This window comes from Phocoena phocoena, chromosome 19, assembly GCF_963924675.1.
Source record: "Phocoena phocoena chromosome 19, mPhoPho1.1, whole genome shotgun sequence".
In the NCBI taxonomy this organism is placed as follows: Eukaryota; Metazoa; Chordata; class Mammalia; order Artiodactyla; family Phocoenidae; genus Phocoena; species Phocoena phocoena.
In genome coordinates this window covers 18685928-18713130 of record NC_089237.1, presented here as the reverse complement: position 1 = coordinate 18713130, position 27203 = coordinate 18685928, and the positions used below count along the sequence as shown (strand labels likewise).

The following is a 27203-nucleotide window of genomic DNA, read 5'->3' as shown; positions in this document are numbered from 1 at the left end:
AATCATCCCGGCTGTTTTCTATTTCTCCCTTAAAATCAAAATCAACACCAACCAATGCTCCCCACCCCTGTCCTTCCCCAGTGTTTCCCACTGGCCTGCACTCATCTCAGGATCCTCCTCAGGCACATCCATGCCAGCAGCGTTGTGCCAAGGGAGGCTCGCCCCTCTACTTCCTTCTTGTCCCTTCTCAGAAACGCATATAAATCCAGTTCTTAACGGCTCTTCCTCCCACAAAATTCTGTTTCCTCCTCTTCCCAGACACATTCCTGCACCCCGCTTTCCCTCTGGGTCTCCATCTCACATATACCAGCCCATCTTTGTATACCATGATGTCCCCCTCAAGACCCATTCCAGTTTCCACCATCAGGACTCCCCCTCGGAGACACCCTGCCCCCTCCCTTATCTTCAGCGCCTCCCCCCGACCCCGTGACCCACAAATTACCCCCCTCCCCACGATTTCCCCAGACTCAACGTCTTAGGCTTCTCAGGTTCCATCTTCCGCCCGCCCCTTGGCAGATAACACCCATCTTGCTCGCCTTCAGGAGTCACCTCTCCCCTGCTGTCTCCACACCTGTTTACTGCCTGTCCCCCGGAGCACCCTGTGGGCCCCTCTCCCTTCCCCAGGGTTCTCTCACCTTTATCCAGAGCAAAGCGTCTGTGGTTCCCCGGCCCAGAGGCCCAGTTCTCTGAAAAACCCCCCCGGACCGCCCTTGGTCAGGAACGCTCACACCGCGCAGTCGCAGTTTCAATTAATCTGTAATTCCCGCGCTTTCCTTTTGCCACGGAAACCGGCCGCTGGGCCTAGCGAGAGCCTCTCAGAACGCGAGAACGAAACACGTTACGGAAAGGCGGAACAGAAAGAGCTGAGCCTCTCGGGGTTCCTGATTGGTCACCCATTCTTTCCCTGCGTTACGTAATTAAAAAGAGACGGGAGAGAACGAATTCTGCTCGAGTTTCTAACAGGCCTGACCTTACCTCTACACTTCCAGTTGCGGCTTATTATGTCACAGTGATTGCTGTACTAGGGTCGGAATCGCTACCTGAGGCCCAAATATGAGCGCAAGACAGTGCCTAAAAGAGTCGAAGGAAGAGGCCCCATTCCCTCACCCTTTCCGTCGCAATGGAAGTCTCCAGTTTTGGTAAATAAAAGGGTTGTGGGGGGAAAACTACGATTTCCAGCATGCATTGCGGATCGAAAGGCCTTGGCCACAGTGTCCTTTGGAAACTGTAGTCTTATGGAGAGGAACTTCCGACACTGGAAGCGGGCACGAGTCTCGCGACAGCCCAGTTGACAAATTGAAGAGCTCCGCCCGCTTATGCACGTCAACAGATATGGATTGGAGTGTTATGTTTTAGTATCTTGAGAGCGGATAATACGCTAAAGAACCTACAAATCCTAGGAAGACTACAATTCCCATCCATCCCCGCGAGTCTCCGGCAAGTCGTCCTCTAAGGTCGATGACCTAACTAAGGTCCGGCGCAGCTTTTACCTGGGAAGGGGAAATCAGCCCACGGCTGCGCACTCGTAGTTCCGCCCCTTTGCCTCAGTGTTTGTTGTTGTTGTGAGGTTCTGGCTGCTCCTGCCCCGCCTCCGCCAACTCACCTTCGACCAATCAGTGGGGTGGTAGTTTTGAGGGACAAGTGATAAGAACCAATCATCTTGTCGGAAACTCAGAGACGCAGGGGACTAGGCCCTGTCTCTCTCCGCCATGTTAGATTCACCCCGCAGGGATAGCCCGAGAGCTGGCTGCGGACGGTTCTTGCACTGGCCTCGGGCAGGCGCCCCCCGGGGGCGGGAAGCTGGTAAGGAAGCAGTTGCGGTTACCTAGGGGTGGTGTCACGTCGCACTGAGAGGGCTTGGGGAAGTTCAAGGGAGGAAACCTGCAAAGAAGAGGGGCGACTTTTTCCGTGTCTGGGGCCAGCCGATCTTTTCAGTGACCGGATGGGAGAGCCGTTCGTGTTCCGAGGGGCCAAGGGGGCGGATACCACCGGAGGGATGGCGGGTCCGTGGCTTAGAACGCCTGGCTTCTGCTGAAGGACGCCGAGACTCCCCAGCACAAAGAGGGCCTAGGCAAAGAAAACGAGAGAGTCTTCAGGGGTTGGTGATACTGTCTTGGGGCCATGGAGTGCCAGGAAAAGTTAAGTGGAAGACTAGGATGAAGTTTTCAAGAAAAAAAAAAATGACACTACCCACACAGCCTCCTACTTCCCCTCATCCCACTTTTGGGGAACCTCATAAGCAAGTCTCCTTGGTCAGGGACCTCTGGTATTGGAAAGGCACCGTTTTTCCTTTTTATCGAACACGCAGCTTTCAGATCACATATGTTAACTCCAGGATAGCTTGTACAGGCCTCCGGTGGAGACAGTAATGAAAGCTCACGTTCCCAGGTCAGATTCATTAAAGGGATTTTTGATATCCTGGAAAAATCGACATAGAGGAAAAGCTGATCTATGCCAAGCAAAGATGAGCCAGTGGCATGAACTTAATATAATGCCAGTTAATGAAAGCTGAAGGCCGAGGCCCCAGCTCCCTGACTTTACTAACTACAGGGACAGAGGGTACTAACGATAGCTTTGGTATTTCCACAAGTTCAAGACTAATGCTCTTGCTAAAAGAATTTTCACATATAAGGCAAACAGAAATAGGCAGCTCTTTATGAAGACCTGGATATGGTCCAGCTAAACTAGAATCTCCCACTTCCTGTTTTCTCCTTGCCAGCCAACCAGTTGGATGAACTCCAAAGTATCTAAACTAATTTCCAACTGTGTAATTTGAGAAAAGGCAAAGAAGATTAGTTTCCTTTTGGACTTTAAAAAGTGTGGAAGTGTGTTTCTCAGAAGTTGAAAAGTGAGAATGTGTTTTAGAATATCCACTTTTGGCTGAGTGAATCAGTCACCTAATCTCCCTGATTTTTTGCCCAAGATTCTGGGGAGTTGCCAGGAGTTCTGTCCAAATTTTAAGGACCCCAAGAATTGCATTCCATATGAATGAAATACTAGATGTCAGCAGGATTGGTGCTAGAAACTATTTTGGTGGTGAACTTGGCTCTAGGTAGAGAAAAAGAATGGAAAATGTTGGAGGATGATTGTCTTTGGATTAAAAAAAAAAAAATCCCTGATCCTCAGAGAGTTCAAGATCGTTTTTAATGACGTTGTATTGTTTCACAGGGCAGTTCCTTACACTGTGGAAAACAGGACTATTTCAGGCCCTGATTTATTATGATAATAACTTTTATGTTTGAGTACTGTTTTCAAAGAAATAGCATACACATTTTTACTTGATCCTTGTAATAACATTGTGAGATTAGCAAAGCAGAGGTCTTAGACCTATTTTACAGATTAAGGAACTGAAGCTCGGAGGTTAAAAGACTTGCTCACACTTATATGGCTAGTAATGTGCCAGAGCTGTGTCTGGAACCCAGCTCTTCTAAACCCCTGTGATCCCTCCTCTCATTACACTGTAAACTCCTGAGACTTAATCTTGTTCCTCTCCAATGTCCTGTGCCTGGAGCAGAACCTGGCTCTTTGTAGATGCTTAGTCAAGTTTTATTGATGAATATGTTTTTTAGAAAACATATAAACATATAAAAAAGCTGGCCTTTTTCATTACAACTTACGTTTAGATTTAAACAAACTATTTTTTCATAAAGTCAAAAAAAACCAATCTAACAACTCATAAGTAATCAATCCTTAAAATTCTTACCTTTTAGAGGTAAATATTCAATTATTTTATGGATGAAATTAGTTTGGTTAAAACAGTTGACTACAGTCAATCCACATTGGGGGGATGGAAGGGTATAGATGAAATGAGGGTAGCTTTGAGTTGATCATTGTAGTTAGATGTTCACTACTCTCCACTTTATGTATGTTTGAAATTCCCCATAAAAGAAAAAAGTAGCCTACAAAAAAAAACAAAACACATGAACTTCGATGAAGGTTGTTGAATGCTACCCCTGTATAGGTTCTTGGCGAGTGGTTCAGCCTCTAACTTGTTAAATGGATCTAATAGAGAACTTTGGTTGCTCAAATTAGGAAAGGGCTGCTTTTCCAAGAAAAGTATAGACCATCACTTTCAGGCTTTAGGAATGTAAATTCCCCAAGAGTAGAGACCTACGCTTACTCATCTTGGTAACCTACTAGTAAATATGTAACAGTACGTATCTGTTTAATTAAGCAATCATTATAAAGTTCATAAAATCCTAAAGGATTTTACAAATGTTAGATGATTTCTGTGAATGTGGCCAAAATTTACATTCTCTCTGCAAACATGGCAGTGAGATTTGTTTTAAGCCACCCACTAGACTGTAAATAGCAGAAGAGCAGGGACATTATCTTCACACCCACTGCTGTGTCCTCCTAGCCTAGCCTGTATTAGGTCCTCACAAGTATTTGTTGAATGAATGTTTATGCAGTTTATAGAACTCTTTCTAATGTGTTTTCTCTCTCTCACCCATCCTCTCTTCTCTAGCCCCACAGCATGGAACCACAGGTTACTCTAAATGTGACTTTTAAAAATGAAACTCAAAGCTTTCTAGTTTCTGATCCAGAAAATACAACTTGGGCTGATGTGGAAGCTATGGTGAGTGTTATTTTGTTTTGTTTCTCTATCCTTTAAGCATAAATATTTTTTCCAGAGGTAGCTATTTTTAGCTGTGTCATATTTACCATTTCTGGGCCTTTTGGAAAATTATTTTTGACAGGGGCTTGGGATTCATATAGGAGATGTGCCCTGGTAGAGGAAACAAACAAATTCTTTCTGAGGCGTTTAGAAAGGAAAGGTAAATTTATTTTTTTAAGTGAGATAGGACTTAGAAATCCTGTTTATTTTAGAAACAGCCTGAGGAATGAATTGGAGTGGACTCCACCCTAACGAGGCCTGAGGTGAATGTTCTCTTGCTTGAGAGCAGATAGGTTACTGTGGTTTTTGAACCACCAAGGATATAATTTGTGTTTTGCAAGAACTGATCGATTGCTTTTATTGCTAGGTCAGAGGATGAGTATCTCAAAGTTGAGCAGGAAAAACTCGCACGGGTGTTCAGATAGCAGCTCATCAGTCACTTTCGTTGTTGTTAGTGCTTTTCCTCTTCTTGGTTTGCCCTTTGTACTCTTCTGTTTTTGTTTGATTTGCAGTAGTGAATGTTTTACTTCCTGTGTAACTATGTTTGTCTATTGAAACTCTTTGGTAAAAACCTAGTTTTACCTGGTTGGTAAAAACTTACTTTTCTCTGGTTATGTGTTATGGTAACCAAAAAGGAAAAGAAATGGTGGAGAGACCTCAAAAGATGATCTGATCTCATCCTCTGTCTTCCAGGAAAAATGTTTCCTTTATACTACCCTGGACAGATGGTTATCCAGAAAGTTGGATCTTGTTTGTCAAATGATCTGAAAATCAAACACAGCTATCTTTTTTTTCCTAGTAGTTAAATGAACTGACAGCTTGCCTTTTTTCTTTATTGTAAATTTTAAATTATAAAAGTGTAATACATGCCCATTATAAGAAGTGAAACAATCCAAACATATATAAAGAAAATGTTAATATCCCTCCACTCCCCATACCCTCCACCCGCTATTCTAGCCTCTTTGGGGGTAACCAGTGTTAACAGCCCTGTGTGTACTTCCCACATTTTCCATGTTCATACAGTTATCATACCATACTGTGAACATTATTCTACAACTTGCTTTTTAAAAACAAAACAAACAAACAAAAAAAAAAACAGGAGAAAAACAAGTAGTGGTTTACTAACATGCATACCTCCTGTATACATGAGTGATACCCAGGAAAACTGAGTAACTCCACAGCTTGCTTTTTTTAACCCAGCCTGTATTATAGACACAGTTCTCAATGAATAGACAAGGATCCAAGCTGCTGGTGGTGTTATACAACAATTTAACCATCCCTTATTGAAAGATTGTTTCTAGGGTTTTATGTGGGTTTTTTTCAATTGAGATATAGTTGACATATAACATTATATTAGTTTCAGGTATACAATGTAATGATTCTATGTTTGTGTGTATTGCAAAATGATCACCGCAGTAAGTCTAGTTAATATTCATTACCACACACAGTTACATTTTTTTTTTCTTGGGATGACATCTTTTAAGATCGATTCTCTTAGCAACTTTCAAATATACAATATAGTACATATTATTAACTGTAGTCACTGTGCTGTACATTACATCCCCAGGACTTTATTTTATAACTGGAAGTGTGTACCTTTGACCACCTTTACCCATTTTATCCACCTCCCATTCCCTGCCTCTGGCAACCACCAATGTGTTCTCTGTATCTATGAGTTGATGAGTTGTTTATTTGTATTTAATATTCCACATATACGTGAGATTATATGGTAGTTTTCTGTCTGATTTATTTCAGTTAGCATAATGCCTCAATTTCCAAAAGGTTGGGGTTTTTTTTTTCCTTTTACCACTAAAAAATAAACTACAGGAGATCCCTCTTTGTATATATAACGTATACGCTGTTCTATAGGATAAAGTTTCCCAAAGTGAAATTAATGGGTCACCAAGCATAATTGACTTTTTAAATGACTTTAAATTTCCATAGATATTACTGCATGCTTTGCAGAACAGTCGTAGGACCCCACAGAAGCACATGACAGTGCCCTGGATCTTTATCCGCATTGGATGTCTTTGTTTTTGTTTTTGGACGCAATGCGTGGCTTGCGGGATCTTAGTTCCCCAACCAGGGATTGAACCTGGGCCCTCGGCAGTGAAAGCCCAGAGTCCTAACCACTGGACTGCCAGGGAATTCCTCAACATTGCATGTTACAGCTTTAAAAATTGTGTTGCCATTCTGTTGAGATGACATCTCATTGCTTTAATTTAGGTTGTTCTGACTACCATTAAGGTTAAACATCTTTTCATGTATTTGTTAGGCATATCTGATTTCTTCTGTGAAATTTCTGTAGATTTTGGCCCACTTTTACCAGTTAAGATCTTATGATTAGCAGTTGCTTTTTGTGTATTGCAGATATTAACCCTTTGTCTCTCGTGATTTGCAAATAATTTTCCCAGTCTATTGCTTGTCTTTTGACTTTGTTTTTTTTAACCATGTAAAATGTTTAATTTTTATGTAGTGAAATATGTCAGTCCTTTATTTTATGACTTCTGGGGTTCTATTACAACCTGCCTTTTTGATAACTTGATCATATAGTGTGTACATTTCATTTGCAGGTAAAAGTTTCATTTGATTTGAACACTATTCAAATAAAATACCTGGATGAGGAAAATGAAGAGGTAAAGTATATTATGGTACCCATGACCAGGTATCCAGAATAGGGATCTTATTTCTCAAGAGGGATGTGGAGCTCAAAAAGTTCAGAATAGTGTTTTTCTCATTTGTATAGGAGTTTAAACATATTTGATAATTGCATGTTCTAAGCTGATTTGTGCCATCTGAGATGGAGTTGAGAAATAGGGAAGCGACATTGAAGAAGAAAATCTGAGAGATAACTTTTAAAACTATATAGTGACAAACAAACAACAAAAAAAACTATATAGTGATCTTATGTTCAACTATATCAAAAGCTGCTATTTAGTTTCTAGTAATAAAAATAATAATGACAAACCCTTATTGGGTGGTTACAATGTGTCAGACTAACAACAGTACTGTTGTCATCATCTCTGTTTTACGCATGAGAAAACTGAGGCACGGAGAGTTTAAGTGACTTGCGCAAAGGCACAAAAGTTTGGAAATAGCAGAGTAGGGTACTACTCATACCCTCTGATATACATACCTTATACCCTCTGGCTCCAGAGCCCAGGCTCCTAGCCACTATATTATGCTGCTTCTTAACTACCTGAAACAAAAGAGGGTATGACAGTTAAGCAGTAAAATTACTTAATTATTCACATTTAGTTCAGATACTGGAAAAGCTGAACGCCTGACCTGAGGTTTTGTATCTGTCCTGTGAGGCTGGATATGCTGAATTGCTCAGTTGATGCGAGGTTTATAATTCACTGTTGCTTTTTTTCCTTTTACAGGTATCCATCAACAGTCAAGGTGAGTCCCTAAGAGAACCTATTCAGCTTTATTTAAAAGCCTTAATCTGATCATAGGCATTGGCATTTCCATTTCCATTCAAATCTTGTTGCAGTATTTATTTTAGAGTAGAATTTGGTATGCAATAAATGCACTCACTTACCCATAGGCATTAGTTACATAGGAGATCTTTATTTTATAACAGTTTTTTGTGTATAGGTTGGTGCCTTGATTGGACCCAAAGGACAGCTTTAATGAGAGGTTCTCTTATATTTAAGATGCTAATGTTTTGAAAAACATGTTTCCCAGTTCAACATATTTAACTTGTTTTCCTGGTATTGCTTTTGTCCTTGACTTGGTATATATATTAAAGTCAAGTTATAAATAAGATGGTTGGTTTTGGAGAGCATGGGGTGCATTTTCCCACAGGAGCAATGTTATATTTGAAGATTAGGTTCCCAGGCTAGCCCCCAGAAGCTTATTTTAACCAGCTGAAATGATAGTATTAACACCATCCTTTAACTTCCTTGAGTCCTGAGCTTCACTAAGCCTAGAGTGAGGGAGCTGGATTGAGTTTTTGTAACTGGAAGACTCTAGTAGCAGAGAGAGGGATTTAAGGGGGAGAACCGATTTGCAGGTAGCTTCTATTTATGATGGGGTAAGAAGGGAATTTGTCAGCAAAAAGGTAGTAGCTGTTCATATATAAGGACTGTAAAGCTAAGAATTCTTAAAAGTAAGAATTGTCCGTGCTTAATAGAATCTTCTGGGCTGGTAAAAACATCACAGTATGTATATTTTTGTCCTTCTAGGAGAATATGAAGAAGCACTTAAGGTAATGATCATTTCATCTTATTTTCAAATAATTTTTTAAATGTTTATGGACTAAAACTTGAGCCTGAATTCCATTAGCCATGTGGAGAAACTAATGACTATAAACACAGCAAAACCCATTTTTAGGGAGACTGTGATGAGTTCAGCATACCATGCAGCAAAAGGTACCTCCTAATATAAAGATTCTTTCCAGTATCATTGCATCTCATTGCTGGTCTTGATGCCACTGTACTGGCATTTCAAAATTGAAAGAACTCTCTGAAATGATGCTTTCTGGTTCACATTTTTTATCTCTTTCCTTCACCTTGTTCCCTGTCAAATGTTACACTATAAGGTGGAAGAATTTAAGGTATAAACCATCCATTTACAACCTCTTGTATGTCAGTGATGAATTAGAGTATTCCTCAAGGTCACTTATTTAAGGTGTGCTAAGCTGACCTTTCACTGACTATCCTTTTTGAACTTCTAATCCAGGCTGAGCCATTTTCCATAATCACTTTTTGTCTAGGGAGGGAAAGGCAAGATTTTTTTTTTAATCAGGAGCTGGATTTACCCTTCCTGGTTTTTGATCAGAATTGCTATTCTGAGTGCCACTTGTTTCAAAAGTTTAGCCAATGTCTTCTTGGTTTTTACGCAGAAATCCTCATTTACCAGCCAGTCTCTTGGTTTTAGGCATTCAGGCCCTTTCTTGGTTTCTCTTAGTTGAAATACCCATCTCTGTTAGTAATTTTTCATGCTTCGTAATTTCCCTCTGCAGGACTTGGGATGTGTGTGTATATATAAATATATAATATATATAAATATATATAATACTGACTTAAAAATCAGATTCTGCAAAGTACATTTTTTTTAAATCTGTGCCAAAAATGTGTTTTCAGAGAAGATCTTATTTTCATACTCAGACTTTGTATTGTCACTCATTTGTATAAGTGCGCTTCGTTACAGCACGGGCCCTTGCCCCCACCATTTGGAAGTGTCACACACACACACAAAAAGCCTGTACAAAAGACTGGCTTCCCTTCTTCCTGTGACCTTGACCTCTCTCACAACTTCCTAACACTTATTAATTTATGAAACTTTTCCTCAGCACAGTTTTGTTTTGCATGTCCATTGGATTACAAACTTTATTAAAAAATATAGAACAACAACAAAAAGAAATTTCCCTCTGCCCCAGTTTTCACGTGATCTTCCTAGTTCCTCTTTGCTTTTTTTTTTTTTAATTTATCTATTTTATTTACTTATTTTTGGCTGCGTTGGGTCTTCGTTGCTGCACATGGTGTTTCTCCAGTTGCTATGAGCGGGGGCTACTGTTTGTTGTGGTGCATGGGCTTCTCATTGCAGTGGCTTCTGAATTCTGAATTCCATTAGCCGTGTTGCGGAGCACGGGCTCTAGGCGCTCGGGCTTCTGTAGTTGTGACTCACGGGCTCTAGAGCACAGGCTCAGTAGTTGTGGCGCATGGGCTTAGTTGCTCCTCGGCATGTGGGATCTTCCTGGATCAGGGCTCAAACCCATGTTCCCTGCATTGGCAGGCGGATTCTTAACCACGTGCCACCAGGGAAGCCCTTCCTCTTTGCTTTTAAGCTGTTCTAACATGATGTCTCCCAACACCCCTTTACTCTTCTCCAATCTTCTGGCTTTTCTTTTTCCGTATTCAGAAGCTATAGTAGTTTCATTAAAAAAGTCATTTAAAAACTTCAGAATTCTTCTACCTTTCTCACAGCCACTATTAGTTTACCTATTCTGTCAGAAATCTTGGATCTCAGCAGTCTAGAGTTTATATAAACCTGTCTTGCCCTAGGAAGCAAGACTTTTTCTACATACATTTTTTTCTGTAATAACATATAATACTTAAAATTCCATGTTTATATTTTGACACAGTTCGTTGTAGTTGTTTCTTGAGCAATATTTTCCACAGACTCTACCAAATATTTTAGAAAAAGCTTCCTGGTTTGTGGTCTAGAATAGGAGTTGGCAAACTATAGCTGGGAAGCTGGCCATATATGTATGTGTGTATATATATATATATTTAAAATTTTTTGTAAACATTGTATTTCATCTGAATTTAATATGATACAAAAGTATTATGTGCTTGAACCTGTCACTCAAATAGAAGGTTCTTTCAGTTCTCCAGGCCAACCTTCCTTTAGAGGCAAATGAGAAACAAATCACCTCACACCTGTCAGAATGGCTATCATCAGAAAGACCACAAATAACAAATGTTGGCGAGGATGTGGAGAAAAAGGAACACTTTTACACTGTTGGTGGGAATGTAAATCGGGGTGGCCACTGTGGAAAACAGTATGGAGGTTCCTCAAGAAACTAAAAATAGAGCTACCATACGACCCAGCAACTCCACTCCAGAGTATATATCCAAAGAAAGCAAAAACATTAATTTGAGAAGATATTTGTACCCCAGTGTTCATAGCAGCATTATTTACAATAACCAAGATATGGAAGCAACCTAAGTGTCCATCAACAGATGAATGGGTAAAGAAGATGTGTGTGTGTGCGCACGCACACGCACATGCACACACACACACACACACACACACACACACTGGAATACTACTCAGCCATAAAAAAGAATGAACTTTTTCCATTTGCAACAACATGGATGTAACTTAGAGAAATAGGTCAGGGAGAGAGAGACAAGTATTGTATGTTATCACTTATATGTGGAATCTAAAAAGTAAAACAGGGACATCCCTGGTGGTCCAGTGGCTAAGACTGCACTCCCAGTGCAGGGGGCCCAGGTTTGATCCCTGGTTAGGGAACAGATCCCACACAGTGCAACTAAGACCTGGCTCAGCCAAATGAATAAACAAATATTTTTAATAAATAAAACTAGTGAATATAACAAAAAGAAACAGACTCATAGATACAGAAAAGAAACTAGTGATTACCAGTGGGGAGGGACAAGAAGGGTAGGGGATTTAGAGGTGCAAACTATTATATATAAAATAAATAAGCTATAAGGATATATTTTACAGCATGGGGAATTTAGCCAATATTTTATAATTAAGAAAGGAAGAGAAATCACATTATGTAGAGTATATATAGGTAATTTGCTTTTACAAAAACAAAATATTTGGACATTTTATATTCAGTATAGCTTAGCAATCCAGTTTCTGTTGACAAATTTAGTTAACTGTTAGGAGGTATAGTACATATTCAAGAGAACTTAATAGCCCGCAGATATTTTAACCCTTAAGGATGACATGTCTGATTTAATTTTGTTTTTGTTTTTAAAGAAGATACTGGTGGGAATTCCCTGGTGGTCTAGTGGTTAGGACTCCGAGCTTTCACTGCTGAGGTCATGGGTTCTGTATCTGGTTGGGGAACTAAGATCTCGCAAGTCACGTGGTGTGGCCAAAAAACAAAAAGGAGATAATACTGGCCTTTTTTAGTAGAGGCTTTGAGCTGCTTCTCTCTCTTTTTTCCTCCTAATTCTTGTTCTTTAACAGCATGCTTAGCTTGTACCTGTTCACATTCTTCCTGTGCTGTTTGATTTGATGTTTTCTTTTTCTTTTTCTTTGGAGCAGCAATAGAATTTACTCTTATGCTACGTTGTTCTTCTGGCCGAGGCTGCTTAAAGCTACCATGTTCTTCAGACAAAGTCTGGTCAATACTATGTTGCTCTTCTGGCAAAGGTTGATCTACGTATTCTTCTTACAAAGGCTGGTCAACTTGTTCTTCTGATAAGGACTGGTCAACTTTTCTAGGTGGCTTCCTGAGTCTTTCCTCTGCATCTAAGTAGAGGTGCTTCAGATGATCAGGATATAAATCTGTGAATTGTGATTCCTGTGAGGTTTGAGCCTTCATTTCCTGTTGTAGCAATTTCTTATAATTTTTCTGACTTTTTAGTTTTCTTCAAAATGTGAAGCCTTCCCTCACGAACTTTCCCCACGAAGGCCTACAGATGGTTGATGGTTAGGTTGCCACGTGCTCTGTTTCACATTCTTATTTCTGAATCCTGCCAACAGCTCCTTCGTTACGTGTCCCAAAAATCCCTGTCTGCCACCTTGCTGCCAGCATCACCCTGGCCACATTTTTTTTTTTTTTTTTTTTTTGCGGTACGCGGGCCTCTCACTGTTGTGGCCTCTCCCGTTGCAGAGCACAGGCTCTGGACGCACAGGCTCAGCGGCCATGGCTCACGGTCCCAGCCGCTCCGTGGCATGTGGGATCCTCCTGGACCAGGGCACAGACCCGCGTCCACTGCGCCACCAGGGAAGCCCCACCCTGGCCACATTTTTATAAATAAAGTTTTATTAGAACACAGTCATGCCCATTCATCATGTATTGTCTGTGGCTACTTTTGTGCCACAATGGCAGAGTTGAGTAGTTGTGACAGAAACTGAATGGCCTGCAAGCCTAAAATATTTATTATGTGGCCCTTTAAGAAAGTTTCCTGGGTACTTTCTTGGTGGTCTGGTGGTTAAGACTTCACCTTCCAATGCAGTGGGTGTGGGTTTGATCCCTGGTCAGGGAGCTAAGATCCCACATGCCTCACAGCCAAAACACCAAAACATTAAAAAAGTAGAAGCAATATTGTAACAAATTCAATAAAGACTTTAAAAAAAAAAAAAACACTAAAAGTTTGCTGAACAACAAGGATGTACTGTATAGCACAGGGAACTATATTCAGTGTCTTGTAATAACCTATAATGGAGAAGAATCTGGAAAATAATATATATATGTATATATATAAATAACTGAATCACTTTGCTGTGTGCCTGAATCATTGAAAATCAACTATATACTTCAATTAAAAAAAGAGAAAAGGAAGTTTGCTGATCCCTGGCCTAAGATAATAGCTTTCAGACTTTTTGGACGTGGAATGCTGTTTTTAAGTGGAATCTTAAGAAGTCTAATGTGTGAAAATAGATAAAGGAAGAACAAATCTTGTCACTGGGTAACAAGTGGGAGGAGCTAGAACCCCACGGACTTGACCCCCTAATCTCTTCTTGGACGCTGGAGTACCTTCATGGAATCTCAAATGCTCCTTGAAGTAGAGTTTTCAAAATAGGATATTTAAGAAGATGCTCTTCAAAAAGAGGTGACCACTTAAGCATGCTTTCCAAAATACTATTCTTAGTGGGAAGGTAGACGCTTAACTTTGGACATAGCTTTAAGTTTCCTGGGTCTAGAATTGACTTTTGAAAAGTTGAAATTAGAATCTGTAAGTGGAGTCCTACGTAAAAACCAGTTAATAGATGGTAACTAGACAAACTGTGGTGATTATTTCACAATGTATATTTGACATTTTCAAATGTCAAATCATTATGTTGTAACCTGAAACTAATATATGTCAATTACACTTAAATTTAAAAAGTTAAACAGAAAAATTTAAACTTTTTAAATTTAAAAAGTTAAAGTAGTAACCCAATTAATGAAAACATCTCACTTAATGAAGAGCTACACTAAAACCCTTTTGTTTTTAACAAAACCATTCCTAGTTAACATTCTTGGCCAAGAAACAGCAGACTGTTAACATATTTGTTATTTGATTTAATAAAAGAAGCATGAATCTGATATTTTCCAGCATATTTTACCACACCTCTTCTGTTTAGGTGTCTTTGAAATTTTATTTAGGAAAGGAGAATCACACAATATTGTTTTTAATTTCATAACGTATGCTCTCAGATGGCAGTTAAGCAGGGAAACCAACTGCAGATGCAGGTCCATGAAGGCTATCGTGTGGTCTACGAAGCCCCACCCCCAGTTGGAGCAGAAAAACGACCAGTTGCAAGGACAGGGAAGAAGCCACTTGCACATTATTCTTCACTGGTGAGAGTCTTGGGATCAGACATGAAGACCCCGGAGGAGCCTGCAGCACAGGTACAAAGGGAATGGACCTGTCTCTATGATTTTTCTAACCTATGTTTCATTGTCTCTAGTCTAAGATTTGAGCTGTTCATCAAAGATTTGGGAGTTGTTGTGACTGTCTCCGTCTGACTTTTTGAAACTAGTAACAGTGGTTACTTCTGGAGAGGAGCATGAGTAGTTTGACATAAAGACTTCGGTTTTTCCTATACTCTTTCATGCTCATTTTTTTGGACCATATATTTATATTATTTGGCAACAGAAACCTCAAAGTAATACATTTCAGGAGATTTACTTTAAACAGAAAAAGAAAAAAACTATCTCCGATTGTGTTTACTTGCAGCAGTTTCCACCTGCTCCACGTGACGCAGACCAGCCTCAAGACAAGCCCCCAGACTGGTTCACAAGCTACCTAGAGACAGTGAGTGTTCTTTCTGGCTTGGGTTTTAGTGGCAGTGTTGGAACAGGTGGAATGTGGAAGAAACAGAAAGCTAAATCCAGATGGCTGCTGCCTCTGGTACAGGTGAATGAAGAGTAGTAGCTAATAATATCCAAACTAGAGTAGTTCCAGTCAAGAAAGTTCCTAGCTTTTGCAATAATGTACTAGAAAAAGGGGGGAATTTAATTCTAAGGATGTAAGGGAAAGGGACAAATTTCTGTGCTTGAGAAGGAAGAGTTAGAAATTTACTCATCAATGGATTTTTTGGTATTTTATTTGAACCAGTTTAGCTATGGAAGGAATAGACCTTTTTTGCTTTGTTTCTGTCCCTTCATTTAGTAGCTATTATCTGTTTATTATGCTCTTATGTTATACCAGAGGTGGTGAGGTTTCAGGTCTATTTGGTATTTTCATGCCTTTTTCCAGTCTTGGAACTGAGGGGTTTTTTCCCCCGTCTTCTCTGTATTCTAGTTCAGAGAGCAAGTGGTTAAAGAAACGGTTGAGAAGCTTGAACAGAAATTACGTGAGAAGCTTATCCTCCAGAATCCATCCTTGGGTTCCTGTCCTTCAGAAGTCTCAATGCCTATTTCAGAGGAAACACAGTTTTTGCCAGAAAACCAGTTCAACTGGCATATTGCTTGCAGCAGCTGCCAAAGGAGTATCGTTGGTGTGCGCTACCAGTGCAGGTAAAGCAGTAACTTGGCAATGAATAGCTCTTAGTAGAACTTAGAGCAGGTGGGCCTTCTAGCATTCTGGGAGGTACAGGGTGTGCTCACCTCTGAGCATCATCCATAGCAGCTCTGGACTGGAAACAAGCTACTCTTCAGCCACAAGAGAAAATAACTATTTGAAGGGTATTCAGATTGTGGTGTTCATATATACTTTTGAATTAAAAGAGCCAAAATTAAGTTCCCCAAAACAAAATTGGATCCCCAAGGATTATCTCCGTATTCCAAATGCTTTCATATCTCGTTTTCTCCCATAGATTGTCCTTTGAAATAGATACAGGTGAAGTGTTACTATCCTCATTTTATTCATGAGGATTGAGACATGGCATGGATGGGTGATGTGCTCAGGTTCCCACCTAGCTGGTCATAGAGCAAATAAGGAAGTCTGGGTCCCTATCGCCCAACCTCAGGTACTTCCCACTGTTCCTTTCTTTTCCTCACAGCCTCTGCCCATCCTACAATATCTGTGAAGATTGTGAATCGGGGCCATATGCCCATGACTCCAATCATGTCCTGCTGAAGTTGCGGAGACCTTTTGTGGGTTCCTCTGAACCCTTCTCTCACTCGAGGTTCTCTACTCCTCGTCTTCCTGCCGCTCTGGAACAGGCCAGGTAAAACCGTATGTGCACGGGATGCTTGTTCTCTGTTTGGTTTCTTGGTTTTGGTGACAGGGTGTGAGTCACAAAACTACAAATAGTCTCCTGGGAATTCCTTGGCAGTCCAGTGGTTAGAACTCCACGCTTCCACAGCAAGGGGCACGGGTTCGATCCCTGGTCGAGCAACTAAGGCCCCACATGCCGCATGGCGCAGCCAAAAGCAAAACAATAAAAGCAAATAGTCTCCTTAGTTCCCACTCCTTTCCAGTTGATGTGCAATGACAGGGATAATTATCCTCCAAAGCTAATGAGATGGAAATGAGAACTACAGAAAGAAATTAAGAAACTAACCTAGAAGCTGATGCTGATGGAGACCACAAGTGGCTCAAAATAGCTTCAAGATTTTTAAAATATTTATTTATTTAGGCTGTACCGGGTCTTGGTTGTGGCACTCAGGATCTTCATTGTGGCGTGGGGGACTTTTTTTTTTTTTTTTGCAGCATGCATGCACAACCAGGGATTGATCCCGAGCCCCTGCATAGGGAGCGCAGAGTCTTACCCACTGGACCACCAGGGAAGTTCCTGAAAAGCTTCAAGATTTGTTTGTGAGATTTGTTTTTTAAGACTGTGTTTTTTATCTCACAGGCTCCAGAAACAGGTTGACAAGAACTTTCTTAAAGCAGAAAAGCAAAGGTTGCGAGCTGAGAAGAAACAGCGTAAAGCAGAGGTCAAGGAACTTAAAAAGCAGCTTAAACTCCACAGGAAGATTCATCTGTGGAATTCGATCCATGGGCTCCAGAGCCCCAAGTCTCCTTTGGGCCGACCCGAGAGCCTGCTGCAGTCTAACACCCCAATGTAAGCCCAGGGCCAGGGCAGGAGCCAGGACTTTAGGTCCAGCCCTCTAAAACTGGAACCTAAGCCAACTTCTGTCTTATTTATTGGTAACCCATAACACCCAAACCCTTAAAACTTCCCATTTTCCGATCCTAGTGTTCTTAAAGGATGGTTTGGTAGTTATCTTTGACACTTGCTTTGTTGCCTTCTTCAGAAAAACAGAAACCAGTAAGGTTCAGAAACTGGCTGGTGTGACCTCTCTTCACTGGAGGCAGTCTGGATTTGAAGCAAAAGAAGCAAATATTTTAAGAGCCCAACTCTTTAGTTAATTTATGGACCCTTTTAGTTATCCTCACCATAGTTTTTTAGCTTAGGAGTCAGGTCCCCTTGGGTTTCTTTTTGTTTTTTGAGGTTGTTTTTTGGGGTTGTTTTTGGCATGCGGGATCTTAGTTCCCCAACCAGGGATTGAACCCGCGCCCCCTGCAGTGCAAGCACGGAGTCCTAACCACTGGACTGCCAGGGGATTCCCATTGTTAGTATTATTTTTAAGGCAAATGCATTGGTACATCCTCCAGGGTCACTGTCTGTGTCTCAAACCACAGTATTGGGTATTCAGAAGACATCACACCAGCAGCAAGTGACTAAATATTTGAATTTCTGTTCAGGCTCCCTTTGCAGCCCTGTGCCTCAGTTATGCCAACCCTCAGTGCAGCATTTGTGGATGAGAATTTGCCTGATGGGACTCACCTCCAGCCAGGAACCAAGTTTATCAAACACTGGAGGATGAAAAATACAGGAAATGTAAAGTGGAGTACAGACACAAAGGTATTTTTCCCCACAAAACGTGAAGATGAAGTGATTTGAGGTGGCAGTGTGTTTAACTGACAGGCTTTCTTTCTCTTGTCACTATTCTTTTCAGCTCAAGTTCATGTGGGGAAATCTGACTTTGGCTTCTACAGAAAAGAAGGATGTTTTGGTTCCCTGCCTAAAGGCCGGCCACGTGGGAGTTGTGTCTGTGGAGTTCATTGCCCCAACCCTGGAGGGAACATACACTTCCCACTGGCGTCTTTCTCACAAAGGCCAGCAGTTTGGGCCTCGGGTCTGGTGCAGTATCATAGTGGATCCTTTCCCCTACACAGAGAGCTCTGATAACATTGAAAAGAGCGTGATCAGCTCAAGCACAGGTGATGATCTCACCTGCCAGCAAGAGGTGAGCACTGGAAGGGTGACTAAAACCAAAAGAGCCCACTCACAGCTGGTGGTTCTTCAGAAGTCTGGAGAAGCCAGCTTCTCCCCTCCTTAGAACACATCATGTGCTTATATTAGGCCTAGTCCTCAGGGGCTCTGTTTGCATGTCCTTCGCATCTTGGTGCAGGCGTCCCTCAGCGCTTTCGTGTCTCTGTAGTGATGTGTGGCCAGCCTCTGTGCTGCATGAGGGAAAGCAGAGCTGCCTGGCCTGTGGGCCTGCTGAGCTGATGCCTTTGCTGCTTAAGTCATCTCTCCTGTATATCCCTTGTGTATGTTTCCTAAATACTAATGAAGTCTTACCCTGGTTGTTACTTGGTGCACAGTTTTTTCAGGCAGCTTCCCTGTTTACTACTTAAATTTAGTTACCCAGTGTTAATGTCCTGGTTTTGACTCTTGTTTTTATGGTTAATCTAAGCTATTGTCATTAGGGGAAGCTAGGTGAAGGGGGTAATTAGTAAACTCTCTATACTGTTCTTGTAACTTTTCTATAAGTCTAAAATTACAACAAAACAAAAAGTTTTAATACATGCAGTGCTTTTGTTTTTAGGGAGGCAGCCGTCAGCTTGCCTTTTGAGTTCTGTTGAGGGCCTAAAATGTGTCCCAATGGTTTATCTCCATAGGAAGCTCTTCTTCCGGCTAAAGAAGAAATTCCACCTGGTGAAACAACTGAGCAGGCAGAAGGGACAGGAACCTGCATCCCACAGAAGGCCAAAAATGCTGCCAGCGAGAGGGAGCTCTACATCCCATCTGTGGACCTTCTGACTGCCCAGGTGGAAGACTGAGCCCTTTGAGGGGCGAGGGACAGAAAGCCCTGGGGAAAGACTTCTGAACTTGTTGAAGAAAAGGCGGTAGAGCCATAGGTGGTGCTCAGGAAGTTAGAGATGTGCCCACTCTGATCTAGTCAGATGCACTGAATGGCAAAATCATCACCAGTGGGAACAGGCTTCTAAACTAAATGTTTCGTCTTTGAATTGGGAACTTACCTTGTGCTTCCCACAACTTCCCTCTAGTTGCCTCTTCTTTTCTGCCTAACTGGTTCACCTTCACCCCCACTGCATTTGCTCTCTTTCCTGCCATTTGGTTATTTGAATGCCTACTTCCCATTGAACTCTTCTTGTTTTCACTTGACTGATGTGAGGCATGAATTTGAACAGAGTTGAATCTGGGATGATTCAGAACTCAGTGGCCTGCAGGACCCATCAAGACAAAACATGGCTCTAGCGTGTGCTGCGAGTAGTCTAACCTTGTGCCTTTTTTTTTCAGGACCTGCTGTCCTTTGAGCTGTTGGATATAAATATTGTCCAAGAGTTGGAGAGAGTGCCCCACAACACCCCTGTGGGTAAGAATGTCACTCGGTCCACCTTGCTTATTTTATTAACAGGCCTCAAAATACTGCAGCCCTGATTCTGGTGGTTAGTATTTTATTCTGAGGAAATAGTTGGCAAGGATTTCTCCCACAATGTGATATTAAAACTGCACCCATTGGTTCATTTTCCTTCCTCTCCCTGTTGTCAGAGGCAACAATACCAGTTTGTGCAAAGTTTCCCCACCATAAAGGGACCCTCTTCTCCATTTTTCTCTGGATATTTGTGTCCCTTTGTTCTTTTGCATTCGTGGCTCTGTGTCTTGGCCATGGTCTCCCAAAGCCAAACAACCGTTTATGATCCTTCCTGCATTGATGGATCTGTCTGAGATACTTGTGTGCCTAATGGTCTGGAGAAATTCTTTAGAACGCCTTGAAGTGTACCTGGGTTTATTTTAGCCATGCAGGAGGCAAGAAGCCTATGAGCTGCTGCTTCTGGACACTGACTGTTGATGATGTGAAGCTTTTTCATGGCTGATGGTTCTCCTGTCTTCATTCTCCAGATATGACTCCCTGCATGTCTCCTCTGCCACATGACAGTCCTTTAATAGAGAAGCCAGTCTTGGGGCAGATACAGGAAGAGAGTGAAGGGGCGGGATTTAAAGAACTTCCTGGTAAGGGGTTAAATATTTGTAAAGTATTTGCATCCTCCCCTTCCATACCACACCCTGTTGTTACACATACCCCCTACTAATCTTACCTTGCTGTGTGAGTGGCTTTCCTGTAGGATCTCATTTTTTGAAGTCTCCTCACCTTCACATGGCACCAATAGCAGCTATTCCGTGGCATCGCATCAGCATGGGTACATGACTAGAGAAAGATCTTCAACACTTTAAACACTAATTGCAGACAAAGTTCATGTCTTTTTCAGATTCCACAGTGTCAGTAAAGAAGAGGGCTGAGAACATTTCTTCAGTGGAGGAAGCAGAAGATGACCTGAGTGGGACCCAGTTCGTGTGTGAGACTGTAATCCGATCCCTTACCTTGGACGCTGCCCCGGATCACAAACCACCTTGCAGACAGAAGTCCACGCACAGTGAGTGTCCCCGAATTCCCCACCCACCCACCCCCCAAAACTGAGGTGGCGCCTGACTTGTGATTGCCAGACCTGAGCAGATAGAAGTGCTCTTCTTTACTGAGAGTGGTGGAGAGAGCGGGATCTTTGTTAGAATTCGGATCATGGTGGTTTCTTTGGGCTCTGCATATGCTACCTGACCATTTTATTTATAGCATCAGGAGCAGAGCAGCTACCATAGCTCATTTCTGTCCTTCTTCAGGGGCAGAGTTTCAGCTGCATGCCACAGAGGAGCAGCAGCCGGTTCTGCTGCCTGGATTCTGCAGCAAGGAGTCTTCTCGTAAGTTGACAGAGCCCCTCAGCAGAGACCCCCGCCGGCAGCTGAGTTGTCTCCTTCTCCCAAGGGCAGCAGTCAGGAAATAGTGGGCAGAAACAGGAGCACCAGACTAAGTTTCTCAAGGTTAAATTCTGCTGTAATAAATTTCTTCGTGGCAGAAATTTTTAGATGTCAGATAGGTAGAACCACTGTCATGTATTTCAAGTACTATCCAAAAACTCAAATTCTACTCCATCAAAATAATGTGAAAAAATGTCTTGTGTTTATTATAGTGAAATTTGACCCATACCTTTAAGCATGATTTATCTCACTTTTTAATTTGTGTATCTATATTTAAACTGTATATATTTTTAAATATATGTATTTCCTCACACATACTTGTGTACAAATGCATAACAAAAAAGTCTGGAAGGACTTACGCCAAAATGTTCACAGTAGTTATCTCTGTTAAGGTTATAGGTACTTTTTTATTTCCTTTTTTTTTGTCATCCATGTTTGCCAATTTTCTATCATGACTACTCATTACTTTGCAAAGAAGAGAAGGAAAGTAGTCATACGGTCCTGAAGTATTTACCACCAAACATTTTCTCTTCTTATAGCACTGTTAGCTAGTATATCAGTTTTGATTTGAACCCGTCTCAGTATGTTAACCATCACGTGAAGAGGAAAAGAGATGAGGCCTCCTTGTTTTAAGATTCATAGTGTTCTCAGAAGCCTCGATGTTTCTGCCAATGTTGTTTTTGTGAACTTTGGTTCTATGTAGCTTTGCATAGGTTTAGAATATGGCCGTGACTATGGTTTCAGCAGCCCTTCCCTCTGGTTTGTCCCTGTCCTCTGGGTTTCATAATTATAGCTCATGACCTACAAGGCTTGGTGGGGTAAGGGTAGCACAGGGGCTGCTTTTAGCTTGTACCTTAAAATTGGTTACTTTCATCCTTTAGTGAAATTTGCCCCACCCGAAGAGGGACCACTTGGAGACGAGAGGGAAGAGATTGTCCGTATTGTCGAAGAAGAAGCTGTCATGGAGGAGGAGGAGGAGGAGGAGCTCAGAGATGAAGTTCAGAGTCAGTCCTCTGCTTCTTCGGAGGATTACATCATCATCCTGCCTGAGTGCTTTGACACCAGCCGCCCCCTGGGGGACTCCATGTACAGCTCTGCCCTCTCACAGCCAGGCCTGGAGCGAGGGGCTGAAGGCGAGCCTGGGGTTGAGGCTGGGCAGGAACCGGTCGAGGCTGGGGAGAGACCCCCTGGAGGGGAGAACCAGCCACAGGGGCACAGCATCAATGATATCCTTATGACCTCACAGACTCTGGACACAGTGCCCCTGACCCCAGAGGTGGTAGGGCCTCCGCCACGGCTGCCCAGGTACCATCCACACCCCGCTCTGCTGGGCTGTTCTCCAGAGGTGGAATAAAGAGAGAGGACTCAACCTGATCTCAAAACCTGTTTCTTTGTCAGCAAGGGAAGAGTCTATTTCCCATAGTAAAGTCTGATGAATAAAAGTTGTACTTCCCAGTATTTGTGTATTCTGGATTTAAAGTAATACTTGTTTCAGTTAACCTTAATTATCTGAGTATAATCTATCTACTTATGTTTTGATCATTGAGAGCCAGTTTTTAAACACAAACATCCCTGGACCTTCCTCCCTGTTCTGTTGACTCATGGGCAAAGGCAGCAAAAACTCTTTCTCATACTAATCCAAACAAAGTAGAATAAGAAGTTTAATCCGTTACGGAAACAAACATACTACAAAACCCAGATAGAAGTTACTGTTTTTCTCTACTGGTTCTGTCTGTGTCACTGCTCTCTCACAGTACGGAAAACGGTGGAGCCTTGACTATAATTTAAAGCCTTCTCCCTGGGAGCTAGATATTTTCTTTTATCAGCACCACTTGATACAGGGGGAAGTGACCAGACTGAAGCCAGTCTTTCTAGCTTGACTGGCTGAAGAGGAAAACCAGAAGAAGAACGAGCCCTTCTCACCTGATCCCTAAATTCAGACATGTGATCAGGATCAGAAATGTGAAGCCTCTGTAGAGAACTTGGCACTGCTGTGCTCTGTTTACTGTTTCTCCACCGTTACTGTAGGCGCCTTTTCAACTTACTTTCAATATTGTGTCTTTCTGAAAGGAGTCCTCCGTATGCACAGCATCATGGTTCCCCAGGAGCGGATTTACCAGTTACCGTACCAGAAGTTTTTTCAGTCCCTGATCAGAGCAGAGGAGGTAATGACCAGCCTGAGCTTTCTCTTTTTCTGTGCTCCTTTCTGATGGAACCAGGTGTAAATAGGCACTCTATCTTTGTGATTCTTGGCAGTTTTTAGAAACTTGCCCTTTGACTTTTTCTGTGCTCCTGCCTCATACTCTTTTGTTCTGTCTTCTAGCTTAAGCTTAATATTTATTAAACGAGATCCCGTAGAGGTTGGCATTGTGCTGTAGTGGAAAGAACACAGGCTTTGGGGCCAGACTAGTCTAGGCTCCAGCCTCAGCTCCACCTTTCTTCACCGTGTGACCTTGCAATGGTTCAGCAGGGTCCTAAGACCTGAAGGTCTGTTTCCTTATCTACAGAATAAAGAGACTAGCACTTTGAAGTTGTAAGTAGACCCTCAAAGTCGCTTTCCTCTCGTCCTCAAAAAACAAAACCTGAAAGTACTTCAGAACTAATAAACTATTGTGATAGGATTATAGAATTAATTTTTCTGATTCACTAAACAGTCACCTTGCATTGCATTCTGGACGGTTTTCTTTAACCTTTACTTAAACCACCTGCAAAATTTCTCAAATATTTAAAAAGAAGGAAAAAGAGACTTTAATCGTTGCGATCAGATTGCCACCTGCCTCAACAATAGCCTTGCTGTGATTAGGAAACGCCAGGGGTTTATGGATGCTGCATCTAACCAACAGCTCTTTTGCTTTTAGAGCTCAGAGGCTCATCAGGACTTGTAAACAGCAGACAGAAGAGCTCTGACCACTCCAGGTAACGGGGGCTTCCTCGTGCAGCCCCTCCTTCAGAAGCAGAGGGATATCCTAGTATTGCCTCCGCTTCAACGAGCCTCTCAGAGCACGTGCCACCTGCCGAGAGCGGAGGAGAGTCGTCATTCCCTCCTGTGCTTATTTCCTCCTAAAGCTTGTGAGCAGCACTGAGCAGAGGGCTCATGTTGACGTTTAATAAGCGTGTTCACATTCCAGACCGGGAGGAAGTTCCCTCAGATTCACCTCCTGCTTAGTACCAGAGAAGAAGGCAGGAAGGCCCAGCCCGCTGCGCATCCTTGTAACTTTTTCGTAGACACACCTGCCTCTCTGCTCCCAGTCGTCTCAGAGCGGTGTCACGGTGGGCTCCTCCCTACGTAGAGCGTTCAGAAAATCACATTTCCTCTGGGAGGTGTTTCCTCTGGGATGATAACTGAGCACGCAGACTGCCAGTTCCTCAGTGCGCCGCCGAGCACGTTAATTTCCAGCCGGGGCTGAAAGCTGGCACGCTAACCAGAGTGAGGTGCTTTCTGCAGTGCCCTGCCCATGTCTTGCAGCAAGCAGTAAGAGCCGGGCCCTACCTCAAGCCCAGATCTGTAGCTATAAAACTGAGAGGAAAATAGTCCCACTCCCCTTTTACGTCTGACTTTTTTCTCGGGGAACTCTCATTTTCTTCCCAGGATTAGAGCCCAGGTTATCCGTAGGAAGATAACGCTTCACGTTTCTTTAGGGAGACAATTTGGCTTTCCCCCGCAGGCACCACCACGGGAGCAGCATTGCTGGAGGGCTGGTGAAGGGGGCTTTGTCCGTTGCCGCCTCTGCATACAAGGCCTTGTTTGCTGGACCACCGGTCACTGCACAGGTCAGTGTACGTTTTATTTTCCTGAGCCGAATCCAAGTCACCAGTGAAAACAGTGGCGTCTGCCCGGGTTGGAGAGAGTAGCGTGGCATCGCAGCGAGCGTGAGCTTTAAGTTTGGTCTTCAACACGCAGCTCTGCCACTTTCCAGCCGTATGACTTTGGCTAAGTCACTTGAGGGAGGAAAGAAAAAAGAGCGAACGTTGGTTGCGGACCTACTGTGCGGGGGTCGCTCTCCCAGGTGCCAGCGCTACGAGGTGAATCGGACACCAGTTCCCGCCCAGAGACGGTGGGAAATAAGCAAACGGACATTTATCTGTGAAACTTTTGAAAATTGCACAGCACTGTAGAATTTAAAGAGTCTTCCCATTCGATTAAGAAAAAAAAAAAAAAAAAAAACAACGTTTATTGTGCAGTGTGAGATACGGTGCCAGTGTTCTCAGACCAGTGGGACACCTCAGCCTGGTGTCGGCCCCACGGCGGGGCCAGGGAAGGCGTCCTGGCAGATGACGCCCGAGCTCAGTCCTGACGGACAGAATGAGTGTGTGCCAGGAGAGGGGGTTAGAGAGGGCACTGTAGACAGAGTAGCCAGGACAGAGACTTGGAGATGTGAACCTGGAAGGTGAATCTGCGCCAGGAAGAGGAGAGACCCATGATGTAGGTGGGATGCCGTGTTAAGCGATTTTGCCTTTTATTTTTAAGACCCGTGGGAGGGACTTCCCTGGTGGTCCCGTGGTTAAGACTTGCGCTGGCCATGCTTTCTTCCGGTTTCCCGTGCTTTCTCCCGATGACCATCTCCTCTCTTGCTCCTTCTTGCCCCATCGTCGCGATTACCTTTAACTTCCCAGGGTTTCCAGAGTTCGTTAGCATCTTTTCCTTCATCTAGTTCTAAAGACAGTTCGCTAGTCACCTGGCTCAGGGTGCAGACGTACCTGATCCAAAGCAGGGCCTTCCCAGTCCTTCCTTATCCCCTCAGAAGACCCATTAGTATTGGGTGGACAGGAGTGCCGTAGCCTGGCACCTGATTACCTAGTATTTTGAATAAATCTGGGAGATGAGTATGCCTTAACAAGATAAACACCAATTATACAGAAAACGTTGTTCCGCTTTTCTTGACTCTACACAGCCGATAGTTTCCGAAGATCAGACGGCAGCGCTGATGTCCCGTCTCTTTGAGATGGGATTCTGTGACAGGCAGCTAAACCTAAGGCTGCTGAAGAAACACGATTGCAACATCCTGCAGGTCGTGACAGAGCTCCTTCGGATCAGCGACGACGACTGGTACAGCCACCGCTACTGAGGAGCGACCTCGTATTCAATAACTTTGCCTGCCGCTCAGAGACGATCTTTATTCTGTCTTGGGGGTGTGGGGTGGAGGCCCGCGCTTATTTTGTAATCTGATGAATCTACATAGAGCCCATCACTGAACCGTCAAGACAATACCTGCCTTGCGGTGTTTCTTGGAGCAAGTGAAAGGCCGCAACTTAAACCTTCACTTTAGACGTTAGATGAGCTGTAGGAAGAGCGTTTTTCACTTGATCTGGATAAAACTCTTCTCCGTTTTAGTGCACTGACAAGTGCAACTTCAACTTCCTATAGAACCCTTTTTCTTCCTGCCTGTACTGAAGTTGAAGTTGAGTATTTTTCTTTGCTTAATTGTGGATGTTTTTAATGAGGATGTCTGTTAACTGTCAGCTTGTAAAAGAAATTAACCTCGGACGTGGTTTTCAAGAATTACTCTCATAGTTTTTCTAACCTATCCCAAGCTTCAGAGCTGTGTGGTATTAAAATAACACCCGGGGCGCGCACGATAGGAGTTCCGTTCCTCTTCCCTTCTCGAGGAGAAAGTCGTTCCCCTGCAAGTCTTAGTAACGGGCACTGTTGTTTTTCAAAAGACCCCCAGTGATGCGTTTAGAGCACGTCCACCTTCCGGTCTCCGCGCTTCTGAGAAAGGAGCGGGGAGTGTGCGCGTTGACCCGGCAGCACCTGTTGAGCAGTGTCTGTTGCAGCAATTTTGCGTCCATTTTATTTTATTCAAGGGGAAAAACGTAGGGAGTGTGAAATATTTTGCTAGTGCTGCGAAGAAGGAAAGAAACTCTTCTATTAAAGGGAAAAGTAAGTTTACCAGTTACCCTTTTTCTTTATGTCGGGGGGCAGGTCTTC

At 42.8% G+C, this 27203-nt stretch overlaps 1 protein-coding gene and 1 pseudogene across 3 annotated transcripts; one reads left to right on the top strand and one right to left on the bottom strand.

Annotated features, from left to right (window-relative positions):
* The first annotated feature begins 1050 nt into the window (after window positions 1–1050).
* Window positions 1051–26469, top strand: NBR1 (NBR1 autophagy cargo receptor). 3 transcript variants are annotated; one of them, XM_065897180.1, is made up of 22 exons: window positions 1051–1454; window positions 4469–4579; window positions 7192–7254; window positions 8002–8020; window positions 8809–8831; window positions 14475–14669; window positions 14998–15075; window positions 15565–15779; window positions 16265–16432; window positions 17063–17272; window positions 17917–18076; window positions 18171–18461; window positions 19120–19269; window positions 19763–19838; window positions 20366–20476; window positions 20734–20898; window positions 21140–21217; window positions 22156–22579; window positions 23345–23439; window positions 24133–24190; window positions 24940–25045; window positions 26167–26469. In XM_065897180.1, the coding sequence occupies exons 2-22, from the start codon at window positions 4478–4480 to the stop codon at window positions 26338–26340; spliced, it is 2961 nt and encodes a 986-aa protein (XP_065753252.1). In that variant the 5' UTR covers window positions 1051–1454; window positions 4469–4477; the 3' UTR covers window positions 26341–26469. The 3 variants fall into 3 exon arrangements, with proteins under 3 accessions (XP_065753252.1, XP_065753251.1, XP_065753253.1); XM_065897179.1 differs by lacking the exon at window positions 1051–1454 and adding an exon at window positions 1721–1803; XM_065897181.1 differs by lacking the exons at window positions 1051–1454; window positions 21140–21217 and having other exon boundaries at window positions 4478–4579; window positions 26167–26378.
* Window positions 12111–13008, bottom strand: LOC136138323 (thyroid transcription factor 1-associated protein 26-like; annotated as a pseudogene).
* Window positions 26470–27203: the final 734 nt, after the last annotated feature.